This window comes from Schistocerca gregaria, chromosome 2 (assembly GCF_023897955.1).
Source record: "Schistocerca gregaria isolate iqSchGreg1 chromosome 2, iqSchGreg1.2, whole genome shotgun sequence".
In the NCBI taxonomy this organism is placed as follows: Eukaryota; Metazoa; Arthropoda; class Insecta; order Orthoptera; family Acrididae; genus Schistocerca; species Schistocerca gregaria.
Window position 1 is genome coordinate 809,700,492 of NC_064921.1, and position 17,514 is coordinate 809,718,005.

Genomic DNA, 17,514 nt, shown 5'->3' on the forward strand with positions numbered 1-17,514 from the left:
CTTCCTTTTCTGTTCTTTTCTTCCATTCTCCTCCTCTTGCTTTTCGTGACCCTCACCTTACTTCTACATGACCCCTTTTTCGTCTGTCCATACTTCCAATGATGTAGTTCTCTATGATTCTAATCTTTTTTTCTCATCTGCCTCCTTCCCTTTTTCTCTCTTACGCCTGCTATAAAAGACACAGTAGACTGAATAAGTACATGATAGGCGATAGATCGCTGGTCTTTGCAAGAATTTTGGAAAACCGAGGATCTCGATATTAGGATTCCCAACGAGGTCACTAAAAACTCTCGATATAGATAATTTAGGACGAGTAAAAACTGTTTGCCAGATTGAGATCCGGATGTTATTCAATATAGCGGCCAGAGCACCCCAAAGAGCAGATTCAAACTTACGTCGTCAGACTGAGAAAACAAACATCTACAGAGAAAAGTAGTAAGTTCTCTTTTTCTCTTTTTGTGAAAGTTACCAACTAGTTTTAAGAAAATGGTTTTGTTTTAGGCTTTAAAATGACCGGCTGGTGAAGTTTTGCTCAGGCAAAAATTTAACAATCTCGATTAATGTAGTATTCCAGCAATAAAGAGCAAACAAGGTAGGGATGTCTAAGTTACTTGCGGATCAGATTTCTAAATCATTTGCGCATCACAAATTGTTGAGGGGTTCGTGGACCCTTCTTGGCTTTCGTGTTGAGATTTCCGGCCGACGTTTGCTTAATGATTTTTACGACGACTCACAAGTGCCGTTTCTGGCGCGTTTATTGATGAAAATTTGGATGAACGGTGTAGCAAACCTGCCTAAACGTTAACACTCAAGTGATTGTGTCATAAGACTAACTCTTAAAATTTGTGGACGTAGGAACCAGTACCAAGTTAATGTAGTTGTATTATTTGATTCACTGATTTTAAAAAGACAATATTTCTAGATGGGACATACTTAGGGAAATAGTAGTCATTGCGAGGATCAAAGTATATTACACAAGTTGAATGTGTAAACATCTGTTTGCCAACAGCCGGGAATGTCTGTAACAACCTCAAGGTACTTTTATTAACTAATGAAATTTGTTGGCAACAATTGATTCAATTTTAAGATTATATAAGTTTTCATAAATACGGTAGTTGATGGAAAAAAGATTCTTGTCCTCCAACGGACATAGCTTATGCCCAGAAAGAAGTGATTTACTCATCCGTAAAACAATTTAAGAAACTACTCATGGAAATAAATTATTCGACAATCACCAAAAAGTATTTTCAAATGAAATCTCTTTGGGCTCTGCTTTTAGAACTTCATTATATGTGACAGATGATTTATTGAATAGTGAGAATCATTTGTTTTAGAGCCCAATAAATGGCTTGTCATTACCTTTTTTTAATATGTCTGAACAACTTTTGTTCAATCGATAGGTTGCAGTATCAATAGAGTGCATTATAATTGTTTTATTTCCAGCCGATATATCTGTTCGGAATACGCCTAGATTAGATGCAGCTTCCCTTTACAAAATTTAGTTGTGCCGCCAAGGCACTGGGAGACAAAGCCTCTTGACAGATTAATACCGTCCCAAACAGTCTCCCCTCGCTAGACAGTAATGCTGTTTGGTTAGGTTACTGTAGATGCAGGTGTGAGGGAGCCGACACGGGGCTTGTCCTGCTGGCGACATCTGTACTATGGAGACTGTTGAAGGGAACTTACAAATTGAAGTCCCAGCCAGGAATTGTTCTTTTGTAGGTGTCGCAGAAAGTAAACACAAACAATATTACATAGGAACGCTTTTGGATGAGATATTCATGGGCAAGTGTGGATCTTTTAGCGTGGGAGAAGAGAATTTCACGCAAAAGCAACAAAAGTTTATAACAAATAATTCATTTGGCGAGAAGAAGAATCCCAGCTGACCCTCCAGATTCACTCGTCTCCGCACAGACCATGAAGGCCCAAAGGTGCCGACCGCCCACCGTATAATCTTCAGCCGACAGGCGTCACTGGATGCGGATATGGAGGGGTCTGTGGTCAGCATACCGCTCTCCCTGCCGTATGTGATTTTTCGAGACCGCAGCCGCTACTTCTCAATCAAGTAGCTCCTCAATTTGCCTCACAAGGGCTGAGTGCACCCCGCTTGCCAACAGTGCTCGGCGGACCGGATGGTCACCCATAAAAGTGCTAGCCCAGCCCGACAGCGCTTAACTTCGTTGATCTGACGGGAACCGGTGTTACCACTGCGAAAAGGCCGTTGGCCCACCGGATTCACGGACATGCAAATAGCAAAATTTTGCAGAACGGTAGGCGAGAGATGCTAGGCTTCATTTTGCTGCTAGGCCTGATGTAAGGCACTTTTGTGTTTTCTGGGAGGCTGAGCAAGACTCTGATGGTGCGTGTAATCCGTGACTGACGTATATGACAGCAGCCAGCGCAAAACTGCTGACAGACGCGCCTCTCTCATGGTCACAAAGAGTGCCGCTGACAGATGAACTGTCGCGCCTATTAAAGCTATTCCCTTAATGACTCCAATAAAGGTCTCTCTAGCAATCTACTCTTTCTCTCAAAGTAATAAATAAAACTCTGGGAAGTTACCCTGAGATTTGCGTTTTTACAATGGGCGCATTATTCTTTCCTTTTTTAAAAAATTGTGTGTGATTGAAAGATATGAATTGTGCGAGACTAAATTTTATAAAGGGAAGGGTTGGGTTGGGGTTGGGTTGTTTGAGGGGGGAGACCAGACAGCGAGGTCATCGGTCTCATCGGATTAGATAAGGACGGGGAAAGAAGTCGGCCTTGCCCTTTCAAAGGAACCATCTCGGCATTTGCCTGGAGCGATTTAGGGAAATCACGGAAAACCTAAATCAGGATGGCCGGAGACGGGATTGAACCGTCGTCCTCCCGAATGCGAGTCCAGTGTGCTAGCCACTGCTATATAAAAGAGAGCTGCATTCAATCGCGGAGTATTCCGAATAGACATATCGGCTGGAAACAAAAGAATTATTATACACTCTATTGATATGCCTGCAGCTTGTAATGTGTTTGTTTTGTTTCCATGTGTGTAGCTTGTGCACATTATTCTTTCATTTGTTACTAGCTTAGGGCCGGCTGCTTCGCTTGCTTACACGGTATGGTTTAATTAAGGCCACTGAGGGATTATCTTTACCGACTGCACTTTTCACCAAAAAGCGATTCTGGTAGGCGGAGTGTGACGTCTTCGTTAATCCTACCTTTTGATATAATTTGGTCATATTTCCAATGAAACATTCATCCCCTACAACACATTTATTTACCTTTAAGCGAGATAACGAAATCTTTTCATGATAATTTTCATCCCTATTTCACCCTCTCAGCGGTTGAATTTCCAAAAAGATGAAATACATTTTTTTTCTGACCGAGAAATCAAATACCATTTTTCGAGGTTCTACATTCAAAATTGCGTAAACAGCGACATATTTTCAGAAAAACTTTCATCCCCTTGTTCACCCCTTACGGGTTTAATTTCGGAAAATCTCTCCTTAAACGATGCCTACAATAGAGAAGGGTTGAATGAAAAGTAATGCCTCCACCTTCGTTAATTGGGTTTGGATGGGAATATTGTAATAAATCAAATTACCAATATTCACTTTCCCACATAATTACCAGCCAATTGGATACATTTCTGCCAACGATGAACAATTTTTCTGAAGCCGTCGCGGAAGAAGTCGACACTCAGTTTCCGCAACACAGTTCTCTCAACGTCTTCATCAGAAGCATAATGATGTCCCCGCAGATGGTCTTTCATTATCGGGAACAGATGGCAGTCAGACGGCGCTAAATCTGGACTGTATGGAGGATGCCGTACGGTGGTGAGATTCAGTCTCTGACGTTCTGCTGTGGTGGCATGAAAAGCGTGCTCAGATCTTCCGAGAGTCAAGCAAAGCAATAATGTGACCCACACGTTCTTGTGAAATGCCGATTGTGCTTGCAGTTTCTCTCTGAATGATACAGCAATCGTCCTCAATCAATCTGTCAACATTTTGCTTGTGAAACTTGGTGGTTGCTGTCAGGGGATGTCCAACTCTTTGTTTGTCACGCAGGTCAGGTGTTCCCGCCTCAACAACTTTAAACTTACTCGCCCAATGACGCACAGTACTCACATCAACACAATCACCGTAAACTGCTTTCATTCCCTGATGAATCTCTTTTGGGGTGACACCTTCTGCTGTTAAGAATTCAATGACTGCAGGTTGCTTAAGTCGCATTGACCGACCGCCTCCGCAGGATTCTATACCTTACACTGTAACAACACAACCGTTCAATGCTAAGGCTTCCCGTCAACTGGAGTTGTAGAGAAGAGGCTACGGAACAAGCCAGTACCTGCAACATACTAATGCTGCCAACTGTTGAAGAGTTACGAAGATGGAGGCATTACTTTTCAGTCAACCTTCGTAATAGCTCTTCATTTCTAAACGAGATAACGAAATATTTTCATGAAAATTTTCATCTCCTATTTCACTCTCTTATGGGATAAATTCCCAAAAACACTGAAACACGTATCTTTTTATTTCTAGCTGAGAAGCTAAAAACCAAATTTCATACATGTAGCTTAAAAATGCTTTAGTGTTTCTTTAATAATGATTCATTTTTCAAAAAACCTTTCATCCCCTATTTCACTTCCTTAGATGTGGATTTCAAAAAACCCTTCCAGGGAGCAACTTTGCAAAAACAATGAAACAAGAATTTTTGTATTTCTAAGTGAGAAGCCAAATAAAAATGAAATATTATCATAAAACATTTCATCCCTCCTAGCGAATTAATTTCCAAAAACGCTAAAACACGTATTTTTTTAATTTTTGGCTGAAAAGGCAAATACTACTTTTCATAGATGTAGCTTTAAAACGCTTTAGTAATTCTTTAGTAATGGTTTATTTTTAAAAAATTTCACTCTGTATTTCACGGCCTTAGGAGTTGAATTCCGTCCAAACAGGCCTTGGAAGGCCCCACGGTACCCACTGACCGCTGTGTCATCCTCAGCCCACAGGAGTCACTGGATGCGGATATGGAGGGAGGGGCATGTGTTCAACACACAGCTCTCCTGGCCGTATGTCAGTTTCCCAGACCGGAGCCGCTACTTCTCAATCAAGTAGCTCCTCAGTTTGCCTCACGAGGGCTGAGTGCACCCGACTTTCCAATAGCTCTCGGCAGACCTGATGGTAACCCATACGACAGCGCTTAACTTCGGTGATCTGACGGGATCTGGTGCTGCCGCTGCAGCAAGGCCGTTGACGCCTGAGGAGCTGATTTTCCAAAAATGCCGAAACACTCAGAAACCAAATATCAATTTTTGTACTTCTAGCTTCAAAACGGCATTTTTTAAAAAAACCTTTACTTCTGTGTTTCCCCACCTTAGTGTTGGAATTACGAAGAATAGCTTCTTAAACGATGCCTACGGTGTAAGATCAATAGACTCTCTAAATTGCAAATTTCTGTCCTTAGCGATTTGGCCTGGGGGATGCCAAGTCAGTCAGGACATTATCTTTTATACATAGAGATAATTGCATGTACCGCATCCATGTGCTATTATGCCACAACTAATGAACGTAATCAACATTAGTTAGCCTCAAACGTGGGTCCTTTTCAAACCCACTATTATATTAATGGCGTCTAAATAAGGGGCTAATTAAATCATTCACTGCGTTGTTGAGAGTGAATGTTACTTGTGGGACACGAAAAAATCTTAATGTGCTCAGGAGAAAGGTGTGGTGGTATACACGTATTTGAGCAGTCCCTCAGTATTGTAGGGGGTGTAGAGCTGTCATGGACAAGTTGAGGCGTTCTGTCGGTGCTGGCACGGAAAAGGAGATGCTAGACTGCCACTCGTAGGAAGGAAACGTAATTCATCGACGAACGATGTGGCTTACAAGGCGTTTGTTTACCGATTTTTGAGCAGTGTTTATCAATATGGAACCCTAACCAGGTAGGAATGCTAGAAGAGATGCAGAAGATGCAAAGAAGAGCGGCACGCTTCGTCACGCGTTCATTTGGTTGGCACAAGAACGTTACACAGATGTTCAACAATCTCCAGTGGTGGACGTTACAAAAGAGGAGTTTTACATCACGGAGAGGTTTACTATTGACAGATCGAGATAGCACCTTCCGGTAAGCGTCGAACAACATGCCACTTCATCCCGTATACATCTCAAGACACGACCACGACGAGAAAATTCGAGAAATTAGAACTAAAAAGGAGGATTACCGACATTCACTTCTCACGCGCTATTCGCAAGTGGAACAGGGAAGGGACGATCACTTAGTGGTATCAGAAGAACCCTCCGCCACACATCGTTAGGTAGCTGGCGGGGTATGATGTAGATGTAGGAACGGTACAGTTGATAAGACTGATTCTACGGGGTGTTCAAAAAGTCTCTCCGCAGTGCCATATGATTGTTAGCATGTCTGGGTTACTACCCTTCAAGTGGACACTTCCAACATTCCACTGTTTCGTCAGTAGTATCGTTGGTGTGTGTCGTTACGTGTTGACATGAACCTTTAAGTTTAGTTCCTTTGTTCGTTGGTTTCGTTTTTGTCACTGTTAAAATGCTAACCATTGAAGAACGTGTGTTCGAAACTGGCGGTAAATACACAGTTTCAGTTCGTCAAACATTTAATTCAGTTTTCTCGGAGACAAAACTCCCGCATCGCGATACTGTGAGAGATTTTATTAACAAATTTCGAAGTACGGGTTCAGTGACAGATGCACCGAGAAGTGGTCATCCTAGCGTTTTTTCTGAGGATAAACTACTCGATATTTCCGATAAAATGTCCATGAGTCCGAACAAGTCAGTAAGAAAACTCGCCCACGAATTCGATGTTTCTGTCGGAACGGCCCACACATCTGTAAGGAAAAAATGAGAACTTTTCCCATACTAAGTGACAGTCGTGCAAGAACTGAAGAATACTGATAATGGCAAGAGACTGTATTATTGCTAATGGTCCAAAAATTTCGTTCAACAAAATGGAAGGGATATTCTTAATGAAACGTTTTTCACTGATGAGGCGTGGTTTCATTTATCCGAGTACATGAACTCGCAAAATTCTCGTATGTGGAGTACTGCGAATCCATTGTGTATTCATGAGGAATCACTTCATTCTGTGAAAATAGGAATTTGGATTGCAATTTCTAGACGTCGGATTGTGGGTCCCATATTTTTGAGCGAAACAATAAACGCACAACGATACTGCAGTGATATTCTGTACCCATTCATAGGAGAACTTGTGTTGAGCGAAATACTGAACGGTTATTTTCAACAAGATGGTGCAACCGCGCATACAGCACGCGTTTCAATGTCGCTACCTGCTGATGTTTTTGGTGATCGCTTAATTTCACAGGGACTTTGGCCTCCACGATCGCCTGACCTAACACCACCCGACTTTTTCTTCTGGAGTGCAGCGAAAGAAACTGTATATAAAAACCGTCCAAAATCTATCGGTGAATTTAAAACTGCAATATCCACTTCACTGCTTCTGTTACAGAAGAAATGTTACAACTTGTGTTTGGAAACATGATTAGACGAATTGAATTGTGTATTCAACAACAGGTGGGACAGTTTCAAAACTTAATGTGAAAATTTGTAAGTAAAAATGAATATTCAATAAATTAATAACTTGTATTTCACTGAGTTTCATTTCGGTATATTCACTGCGGCATACAGCACGCGCGGCTAACAATCATACACCACCGCAGAGAGACTTTTTGAACATCCCGTACTAAAAGCTAGTTAGAAGGTTTGTGTGTCAATTTATTTTTTTGAAGTCTTCAGTGTTGTGACTGGCTTGATGCGGCCCGTCACAGCTCTCTCTCCTGTGCCAACCGCTTCATCTCAAAGTAGCACTTATACCAAACGTCGTCTAGTACTTGTTGGATATATTAGCATCTCTATGTTCCCTTAAAGGTTATTCCCTCTGCAGCATGTTCTACAACCACTGAAGTTACTTCCGACTGTTTACACTCAGTTTCTATCTTCCTGTCTGTTCTTATTTCTTTTGATCCCGCGTCTGTGGAGGACCTCCTCATTGATCAGTCCACCTAATTTTCAACATCCTTCTGTAGCATCCCAGCGAAAACGCTTCGAGTCTCTTCTTCTTTTCCCGTTTTTCAACAGTCTATGATTCGCTTGCATAAAATGCTTTGCTCCAAACGGAGATTCCGAGAAAAATGTTTCTCAAATTAAGGCCTATGTATGTTACTAATGGACTGTTTTGGCCAGGAATGTCTTCTCTGCCTATGTTAGTCTGCTCTTCATGTTCCCCTTGCCAGGTCCGTCAAGTGTAATTTTACTTTCAAGGTAGTAAAATTATTCATTTCGTGTACTACGACGTCCCGAATTTTAATGTTAAGTTTGTCGCAGATCTCATTGCTGTTGCTCCTCAACGTTTAGGTCTCCATACGGTTTGCTCTCAATCTTTACTCTGTGCACGTTAGACCGTTCATCCCATTCAACCGGCCCATTAATTCTTCTTCGCTTTCGCTGAGGATAGCGATGATAACGGGAGAAAATCGACAGATGTAAAGGTAATAACCGGAGTGCCACAGGGAAATGTGATAGGACCGTTGCTGTTTACAATATATACAAATGGTCTAGTAGAAAGCGTAGGATGCTGTTTAAGGCTATTTGCAGATGATGCAGTTGTCTATACCAAAGAATCAACACCAGAAGATAGTAAGAATCTACAGAATGATCTGCGGAGAATTGGTGAATGGTGCAGACTCTGGCAGTTGACTATGAATGTAAATAAAGTAACGTATTGCGCGTAGAAAGGAAAAGAAATCCGCTGCTGTACAGCTATACTATTGATGACAAACAGCTGGAGACAACGTCTGCCGTAAAGCGTTCAGGCGTAACTATCCAGAGCGACCTCAAGTGGAATGACCATATAAAACAAACAGTGGGAAAAGCAGAGGTCAGACTCAGATTCGTCGGAAGAATCTTAAGGAAATGTAACTCATCCACGAAGGAAGTGGCTTATAAGGTGCTTGTTCCACGGATTATTGAGTATTGTTCATCTGCCTGAGATCCCTATCAGGTAGGACTGATACACTCCTGGAAATGGAAAAAAGAACACATTGACACCGGTGTGTCAGACCCACCATACTTGCTCCGGACACTGCGAGAGGGCTGTACAAGCAATGATCACACGCACGGCACAGCGGACACACCAGGAACCGCGGTGTTGGCCGTCGAATGGCGCTAGCTGCGCAGCATTTGTGCACTGCAGCCGTCAGTGTCAGCCAGTTTGCCGTGGCATACGGAGCTCCATCGCAGTCTTTAACACTGGTAGCATGCCGCGACAGCGTGGACGTGAACCGTATGTGCAGTTGACGGACTTTGAGCGAGGGCGTATAGTGGGCATGCGGGAGGCCGGGTGGACGTACCGCCGAATTGCTCAACACGTGGGGCGTGAGGTCTCAACAGTACATCGATGTTGTCGCCAGTGGTCGGCGGAAGGTGCACGTGCCCGTCGACCTGGGACCGGACCGCAGCGACGCACGGATGCACGCCAAGACCGTAGGATCCTACGCAGTGCCGTAGGGGACCGCACCGCCACTTCCCAGCAAATTACGGACACTGTTGCTCCTGGGGTATCGGGAGGACCATTCGCAACCGTCTCCATGAAGCTGGGCTACGGTCCCGCACACCGTTAGGCCGTCTTCCGCTCACGCCCCAACATCGTGCAGCCCGCCTCCAGTGGTGTCGCGACAGACGTGAATGGATTGACGAATGGAGACGTGTCGTCTTCAGCGATGAGAGTCGCTTCTGCCTTGGTGCCAATGATGGTCGTATGCGTGTTTGGCGCCGTGCAGGTGAGCGCCACAATCAGGACTGCATACGACCGAGGCACACAGGGCCAACACCCGGCATCATGGTGTGGGGTGCGATCTCCTACACAGGCCGTACACCTCTGGTGATCGTCGAGGGGACACTGAATAGTGCACGGTACATCCCAACCGTCATCGAACCCATCGTTCTACCATTCCTAGACCGGCAAGGGAACTTGCTGTTCCAACAGGACAATGCACGTCCGCATGTATCCCGTGCCACTCAACTTGCTCTAGAAGGTGTAAGTCAACTACCCTAGCCAGCAAGATCTCCGGATCTGTCCCCCATTGAGCATGTTTGGGACTGGATGAAGCGTCGTCTCACGCGGTCTGCACGTCCAGCACGAACGCTGGTCCAACTGAGGCGCCAGGTGGAAATGGCATGGCAAGCCGTTCCACAGGACTACATCCAGCATCTCTACGATCGTCTCCATGGGAGAATAGCAGACTGCATTGCTGCGAAAGGTGGATATACACTGTACTAGTGCCGACATTGTGCATGGTCTGTTGCCTGTGTGTATGTGCCTGTGGTTCTGTCAGTGTGATCATGTGATGTATCTGACCCCAGGAATGTGTCAATAAAGTTTCCCCTTCCTGGGACAATGAATTCACGGTGTTCTTATTTCAATTTCCAGGAGTGTAGAAGAGATAGAGATGGTCCAACGAAGAGCGGCGCGTCTCGTCACGGGATCGTTTAGCTGGCGAGAGAGCGTTACGGAGATGCTCAACAAATTCCATTGGCACACGCTACAAGAGAGGCGTTGTGGATGAAGTAGAGATTTGCTATTGAATTTTCGAGAGAGCACTTTCCGGAAAGAGTCGGACAGCATATTACTTCCTCCTACATACGTCTCGCTTAAAGACCATGAGGAGAAAATCCGAGGAGTTAGACCCAATACAGAGGCTTACCGACAATCCTTCCCACGCACAGGGTTGGAGGGCTCAGTGGTACAAAAAGAACCCTCTACCATACATCATTTGGTGGCTTGTGGAGTATGATGTAGATGTAGATGTCATCAGTAAATCTTATCATTTGTATCGTTTCACCCTGGCTTTCAGTCGCATTTCTAAACATTTGATTCATTTGATTCATTGTTTCTTAGATGCACAAATTACTTGGTCTTCTATTCTTGTTGCCCCCTCTTGGCTCTTGTAGCTGTCTGCATATTACCCGTGCTTCTGTATGTCTATCTTACATCATTTTACGCTACCGAACGCGTTTTCTAGGTTTTTTTGTGAGATATGCACAAGAAAGACACATGCTGCATCTAGATGTCGTCGCGTCAGTCTGGTTAGATACCGCTCTCCTAGCTAGTCTATCTAGTCTATCCTGTGCATGTCTCTTCATCTAAGCATAACTACTGAGCCTGCTTAGCGTATGCGAGACTCGGTCTCCCTCTACAAATTTTATACCTCGCCACCTTCCTCCCCCCCCCCCCCCCCCCCCTCCACCGGGACATTACCAAATTCACGACTCCTTGGTGCCTCATTATGTGTCACATCAACCAGTCCCAACTTTTAGTCAAATTATGTCATAATTTTTTGTTTTCTGCAGTTTCATTCTCTATCTTCTTATCAGTTATTCAATCTGCCCATCAAATGTTGAACAGTCCTCTGCAATTAAAAAAAAAAAAGTTCAAATGTTTGTGAAATCTTATGGAATTTAACTGCTAAGGTCATCAGTCCCTAAGCTTACACACTACTTAACCTAAATTATCCTGAGGACAAACACACACACCCATGCCCGAGGGAGGACTCGAACCTCCGCCGGGACCATCCGCACAGTCCATGACTGCAGCGCCAAAGACTACTCGGCTAATCCCGCGCGGCTTCTGCATTTAAAATGATTCTATGATCTTCCGTTTTAACCGTTCATCGTCCACATTTCACTTCCATATAAGGTTACTCTCCAGAGAGATACTTGCAGACAGATACTTCCTGTATTTGTATCTATATTTGATACTAACAGATTCCTTTTTTCCAGAAATGCTTTTCTTGCTGTTGAGAGTCTGCATTTTATATCCATTTTACTTTGCCCATTGTCATCGTTAGTTATTTTGGTGTCCAAATAACAAAACTCATCTGCTACTTATAGCGTCTCATTTTTTAATCTAATCCTTCAGCATCGTATGATTTACTTCAACTAGATTCAGTTATTCTTGTTTTACTTTTTTCGATTTCAAGACGCTATCCATCATGATCAACTGATCTATCTAGACCTTTACCCTCTATTGACGGACTAACAGTATCATGGAAAATCCTTATAGTTTTCATTTGTTCTCCCTGAACTATAATTCACTTCGTAAATTTCTCCTTGGTTTCGTTTGCTGCTTGCTCAATGTACAGACTGAATAACACAGGAGGTAGGCTACAACGCTTCCTCTCTCCCTTCTCAAACACTGCTTCCCCTTCACGTCCTTCGACTCTTGTAACCGCACAGTGCCTTGTGCGCGAGTTGCAAAGAGCATCTCACCTGCGCTGAGGGCCAGAGCGGGTGCGTAGACGGCGACGGAGGTGTAGAGCGTCATCTGGACGACGTACATGGCGGCCGCAAGGCTGCGCACGCCGCGCCCGAACCGCATCTCCAGGTACTGCAACACGCCACACTTTACAGTCTCTGGAATCAGACTTGGAGAGACACATGTGTAAAACAACATAGGGCTTACAAGCGCACAGTCATATCAGTGCACGATGTCCGTGTAGGTACCGTACTCCCTCTGCAAACGCGAACTGAATTGTTGAAAGCAGCAGTTATGGTTATAAAGTAATGAGTATTAGGGCATGACAACGACCGGACGTGATAACGCCTCAGGTGCTATGTCCAACGCGATCTCTTCCAAACGATCGAATCGTTGCGAAGGGATGTCACATTCAATTACTGGATGTGCGTGCTCCGTCTGAAAACCGAGCGAGGTGGCGCAGTGGTTAGCACACTGGACTCGCATTCGGGAGGACGACGGTTCAATCCCGTCTCCGGCCATCCTGATTTAGGTTTTCCGTGATTTCCCTAAATCGTTTCAGGCAAATGCCGGGATGGTTCCTTCAAAAGGGCACGGCCGATTTCCTTCCCAATCCTTCCCTAACCCGAGCTTGCGCTTCGTCTCTAATGACCTCATTGTCGACGGGACGTTAAACATTAACCACCACCACCATCCGTCTGAAATAAATGTGTGAACTGTTATTGTATTGTATTGTATTGTATTGTATTGTATTGTATTGTATGTTAATCGGAGACCTAGAAACGACGGAGAAGCTCCGTCCCCGCCGCAGCAGCAGTGGTCCACAACCCCACGACGACTACCGCAGTCCACTTCACCCCTTCGCCGCCCCACCCAGGGTGATTGTGCGGTTCGGCCCCCGGTGGACCCCCCAGGGAACGTCTCACACCAGACGAGTGTAACCCCTTATGTTTGCGTGGTAGAGTAATGGTGGTGTACGCGTACGTGGAGAACTTGTTTGCGCAGCAATCGCCGACATAGTGTAACTGAGGCGGAATAAGGGGAACCAGCCCCCATTCTCCGAGGGAGACGGGAAACCGTCTAAACACCATCCACAGGGTGGCAGGTTCACCGGACCTCGACACTAATCCACCGAGCTCAATCGTGCCGGCACTAGGCGCTGCTTCCTGCCCGGAAAGCCGTGCGTTAGACCGCACGGCTTGTAACGCCGGAAATGCATGTCCTCCTATTTCTATATATTGTACTATAATTTTTTTCCTTATTTTGTTACCTGAACATATGACATTTATGTGTCTTTATATATTGTAATTGTTTTACTATATATATATATATATATATATATATATATATATATATATATATATGCTGGGTCTGGCCTAGGGAAAACTATGCTATCGAACGATTACATCGATAGGTAGTGTGAAGAACCAAAGTGTGTAGGTTCTGTGGTAGTGTTAACTCTGCCGCGTGGAGCGCGGGCAGAGCAGACAGAGTCTGGCTGGAGTAGTGCAGTTGAGCAAGTGTGTTGTGCGACGCTCCCGGGAGTTGCCGCGCTTTCGGGGTTTGGCAGCATGTAATTGCGCTCAACTTGCGATGATAGTTTCTGATACGGTGTCGCGGACGGGAAGCATTAGCTGATGCACATCAAGAACCCGTTTCGCCTGGTGACCGTGTCGAGAAGAAGGCGCGCCAACATCCAGCTTCTGCAACGGCGACGGCTGACAATGAGTGACTGTCGCCACCTCCTCGATCGACGACTTCAAACCTTCAATCAACCAACAAGGAAGACTGGAAGCACGTTAAGTCTTAGAACTGTACGGCAGACCTCAGCTTTTAAAACTGATCCACTTGGCAGAAAAATTTACAGCACCTTAGCATTAACCTTTGTTGCTCATTGTCCAATTGCATTACCAAGCAGGGCCCCTTTCTTTTCCGGAATGAACCCGAGTGTCGTTGAAATTCAAACGCCAGCATTAAAGTAATATCATTCCACTTCACTGCTTTAATTTCAAAGTTCAGTTAAGGTATTCATAACTGGCTACAATATTTAGATTACACAAGCACAAATTAAGAGTGCGAGTTTTGTTACCATATTTTAGCTTACCTGTGACTGCAGCTCAGCTTGGTACGTACTAAATTTTAGTATTGTTAATTGTTCAGAATCATTTAATTCAAGTTCAAAGTTAAATCTCTTATTTCTAAATTGCCTATATTCAAGTAGGTTTTGCAAAGATTGTTGAGGTAGCCCAAGACTAACATTATTTTATTGAATTTCGTAGTGCTTCAGAAACAAAGTTCACTATTAATTTCAGTCACCAAGCCGGCCGCGGTGGTCTAGCGGTTCTAGGCGCTCAATCCGGAGCCGCGCGACTGCTACGGTCGCAGGTTCGAATCCTGCCTCGGGCATGGATGTGTGTGATGTCCTTAGGTTAGTTGGGTTTAAGTAGTTCTAAGTTCTAGGGGACTTATGGCCTCAGCAGTTGAGTCCCATAGTGCTCAGAGCCATTTGAACCATTTTTTTCAGTCACTAAATTAATATTCAATTTTCCGGTTTTATTAATTCTTTTGCTAAATTAAGTCAGAGTATAGCGAAATTTATTACTTCTGAGAAACATTCAGTTTTTCACACAACACGTGTCAACCTTCAGTTGCCAGGCTTTTAGTGCTAAATATACACTCCTGGAAATTGAAATAAGAACACCGTGAATTCATTGTCCCAGGAAGGGGAAACTTTATTGACACATTCCTGGGGTCAGATACATCACATGATCACACTGACAGAACCACAGACACATAGACACAGGCAACAGAGCATGCACAATGTCGGCACTAGTACAGTGTATATCCACCTTTCGCAGCAATGCAGGCTGCTATTCTCCCGTGGAGACGATCGTAGAGATGCTGGATGTAGTCCTGTGGAACGGCTTGCCATGCCATTTCCACCTGGCGGCTCAGTTGGACCAGCGTTCGTGCTGGACGGGCAGACCGCGTGAGACGACGCTTCATCCAGTCCCAAACATGCTCAATGGGGGACAGATCCAGAGATCTTGCTGGCCAGGGTAGTTGACTTACACCTTCTAGAGCACGTTGGGTGGCACGGGATACATGCGGACGTGCATTGTCCTGTTGGAACAGCAAGTTCCCTTGCCGGTCTAGGAATGGTAGAACGATGGGTTCGATGACGGTTTGGATGTACCGTGCACTATTCAGTGTCCCCTCGACGATCACCAGAGGTGTACGGCCAGTGTAGGAGATCGCTCCCCACACCATGATGCCGGGTGTTGGCCCTGTGTGCCTCGGTCGTATGCAGTCCTGATTGTGGCGCTCACCTGCACGGCGCCAAACACGCATACGACCATCACTGGCACCAAGGCAGAAGCGACTCTCATCGCTGAAGACGACACGTCTCCATTCGTCCCTCCATTCACGCCTGTCGCGACACCACTGGAGGCGGGCTGCACGATGTTGGGGCGTGAGCGGAAGACGGCCTAACGGTGTGCGGGACCGTAGCCCAGCTTCATGGAGACGGTTGTGAATGGTCCTCGCCGATACCCCAGGAGCAACAGTGTCGCTAATTTGCTGGGAAGTGGCGGTGCAGTCCCCTACCGCACTGCGTAGGATCCTACGGTCTTGGCGTGCATCCGTGCGTCGCTGCGGTCCGGTCCCAGGTCGACGGGCACGTGCACCTTCCGCCGACCACTGGCGACAACATCGATGTACTGTGGAGACCTCACGCCCCACGTATTGAGCAATTCGGCGGTACGTCCACCCGGCCTCCCGCATGCCCACTATACGCCCTCGCTCAAAGTCCGTCAACTGCACATACGGTTCACGTCCACGCTGTCGCGGCATGCTACCAGTGTTAAAGACTGCGATGGAGCTCCGTATGCCACGGCAAACTGGCTGACACTGACGGCGGCGGTGCACAAATGCTGCGCAGCTAGCGCCATTCGACGGCCAACACCGCGGTTCCTGGTGTGTCCGCTGTGCCGTGCGTGTGATCATTGCTTGTACAGCCCTCTCTCAGTGTCCGGAGCAAGTATGGGGGGTCTGACACACCGGTGACAATGTGTTCTTTTTTCCATTTCCAGGAGTGTATGTGAATTAATCTTTCATTTTCAGTTATTACAGTAGTTGTCCATAGGACTGGCGACCGTAATTTTCCGCAAGTGTCAAATATCTAATTAACGCCAATTAATTGTTAACGTAACGACCGCACATTTACTTCCTTTATTAACATTACTCCTTTTCAAAATTTATTTCCACCAAGTTCATTTGCATTTTTTTTCCTTTAGATGTAACCCATTCCTCCCTCTTTACCGATAGATTAACTTCGGTGACGATTGCTTTTCCCAAATTTCCATTAGGTACACGTGGTTTAATTTTTACAGTCATTAAGGTCGATAAGTGAGGGGGAGGTTACAGGCCAACCGGGCGGGTAACTGATACTTAAATACACTGCGGGACACAAAAAAGTGAAACTGTATTTCTGATATCTGATTTATGACACAAGGCCATGGTGCAAGGCATAATTCTCTGCCCTCTGCCTAACGTTTCGTCGTCCTCTACTGGAGACTTCATCAGAGGCTTCAACGGCTCAGAAAACAGCTACAAACGTTAGGCGGAGAATTCTGCCTTGGACCACGGCCCTATTCCCGTGAATAAAATAACAGCAATATCGCAGATAGCGGCCGTGGATGCTGACAAAAGTAAAGCTCGCGCAAGACATCGATGTCAATGTAGCTTCGTCCAAGTACACACGATCGACGGGTATTTGAGTGATTAGAGTTGCAGTTCTCTGTGACAGGTAGGACTGCCTTCACAGTAGATTAGTGAGGTGAGCCGTGGCGGGACTGGTGCCAGGGCTATCTTTGGTTAGGCACTATCGATTCCCTCTGGCAGATGTTTGTCTTTGGAGCCTGGGCCGACTCAGGGTATAGAGGGCAGTACAGAGTGGAAAAGGGAGAACAACGTTGGGCACGGCACGCTGAAGTGCCCGTATTAGCGAGACGTTGGAGAGACGACAGCGAGCACGGTGTGCCTGAGTACGGGCGTCAATTAGCGCTTGATCGTACTGAGGTCAGTAGCAGCGGGCCGGCGCTGTGGCTTCTTGGCAACCTCGTGAAGCTATGCATATGCTCACTTCCGTGAAAGAACACGCTGTTACTATCGGACTAAGCAACGTCTGCTGTCTTCGCCTCATCGATCCAGCAGCTGGCATCAAGTTAA

At 45.5% G+C, this 17,514-nt stretch overlaps 1 protein-coding gene across 1 annotated transcript in view; it reads right to left on the reverse strand.

Annotated features, from left to right (window-relative positions):
* The window catches only part of LOC126335106 (sodium-coupled monocarboxylate transporter 1-like), a 121,283-nt gene that overhangs the window by 62,324 nt on the left and 41,445 nt on the right, over positions 1-17,514 (reverse strand). Inside the window, exon 5 of the mRNA XM_049998044.1 lies at positions 12,300-12,417. Coding sequence (XP_049854001.1) covers positions 12,300-12,417 — 118 coding nt within the window. The remainder of the gene's footprint in view (positions 1-12,299; positions 12,418-17,514) is intronic.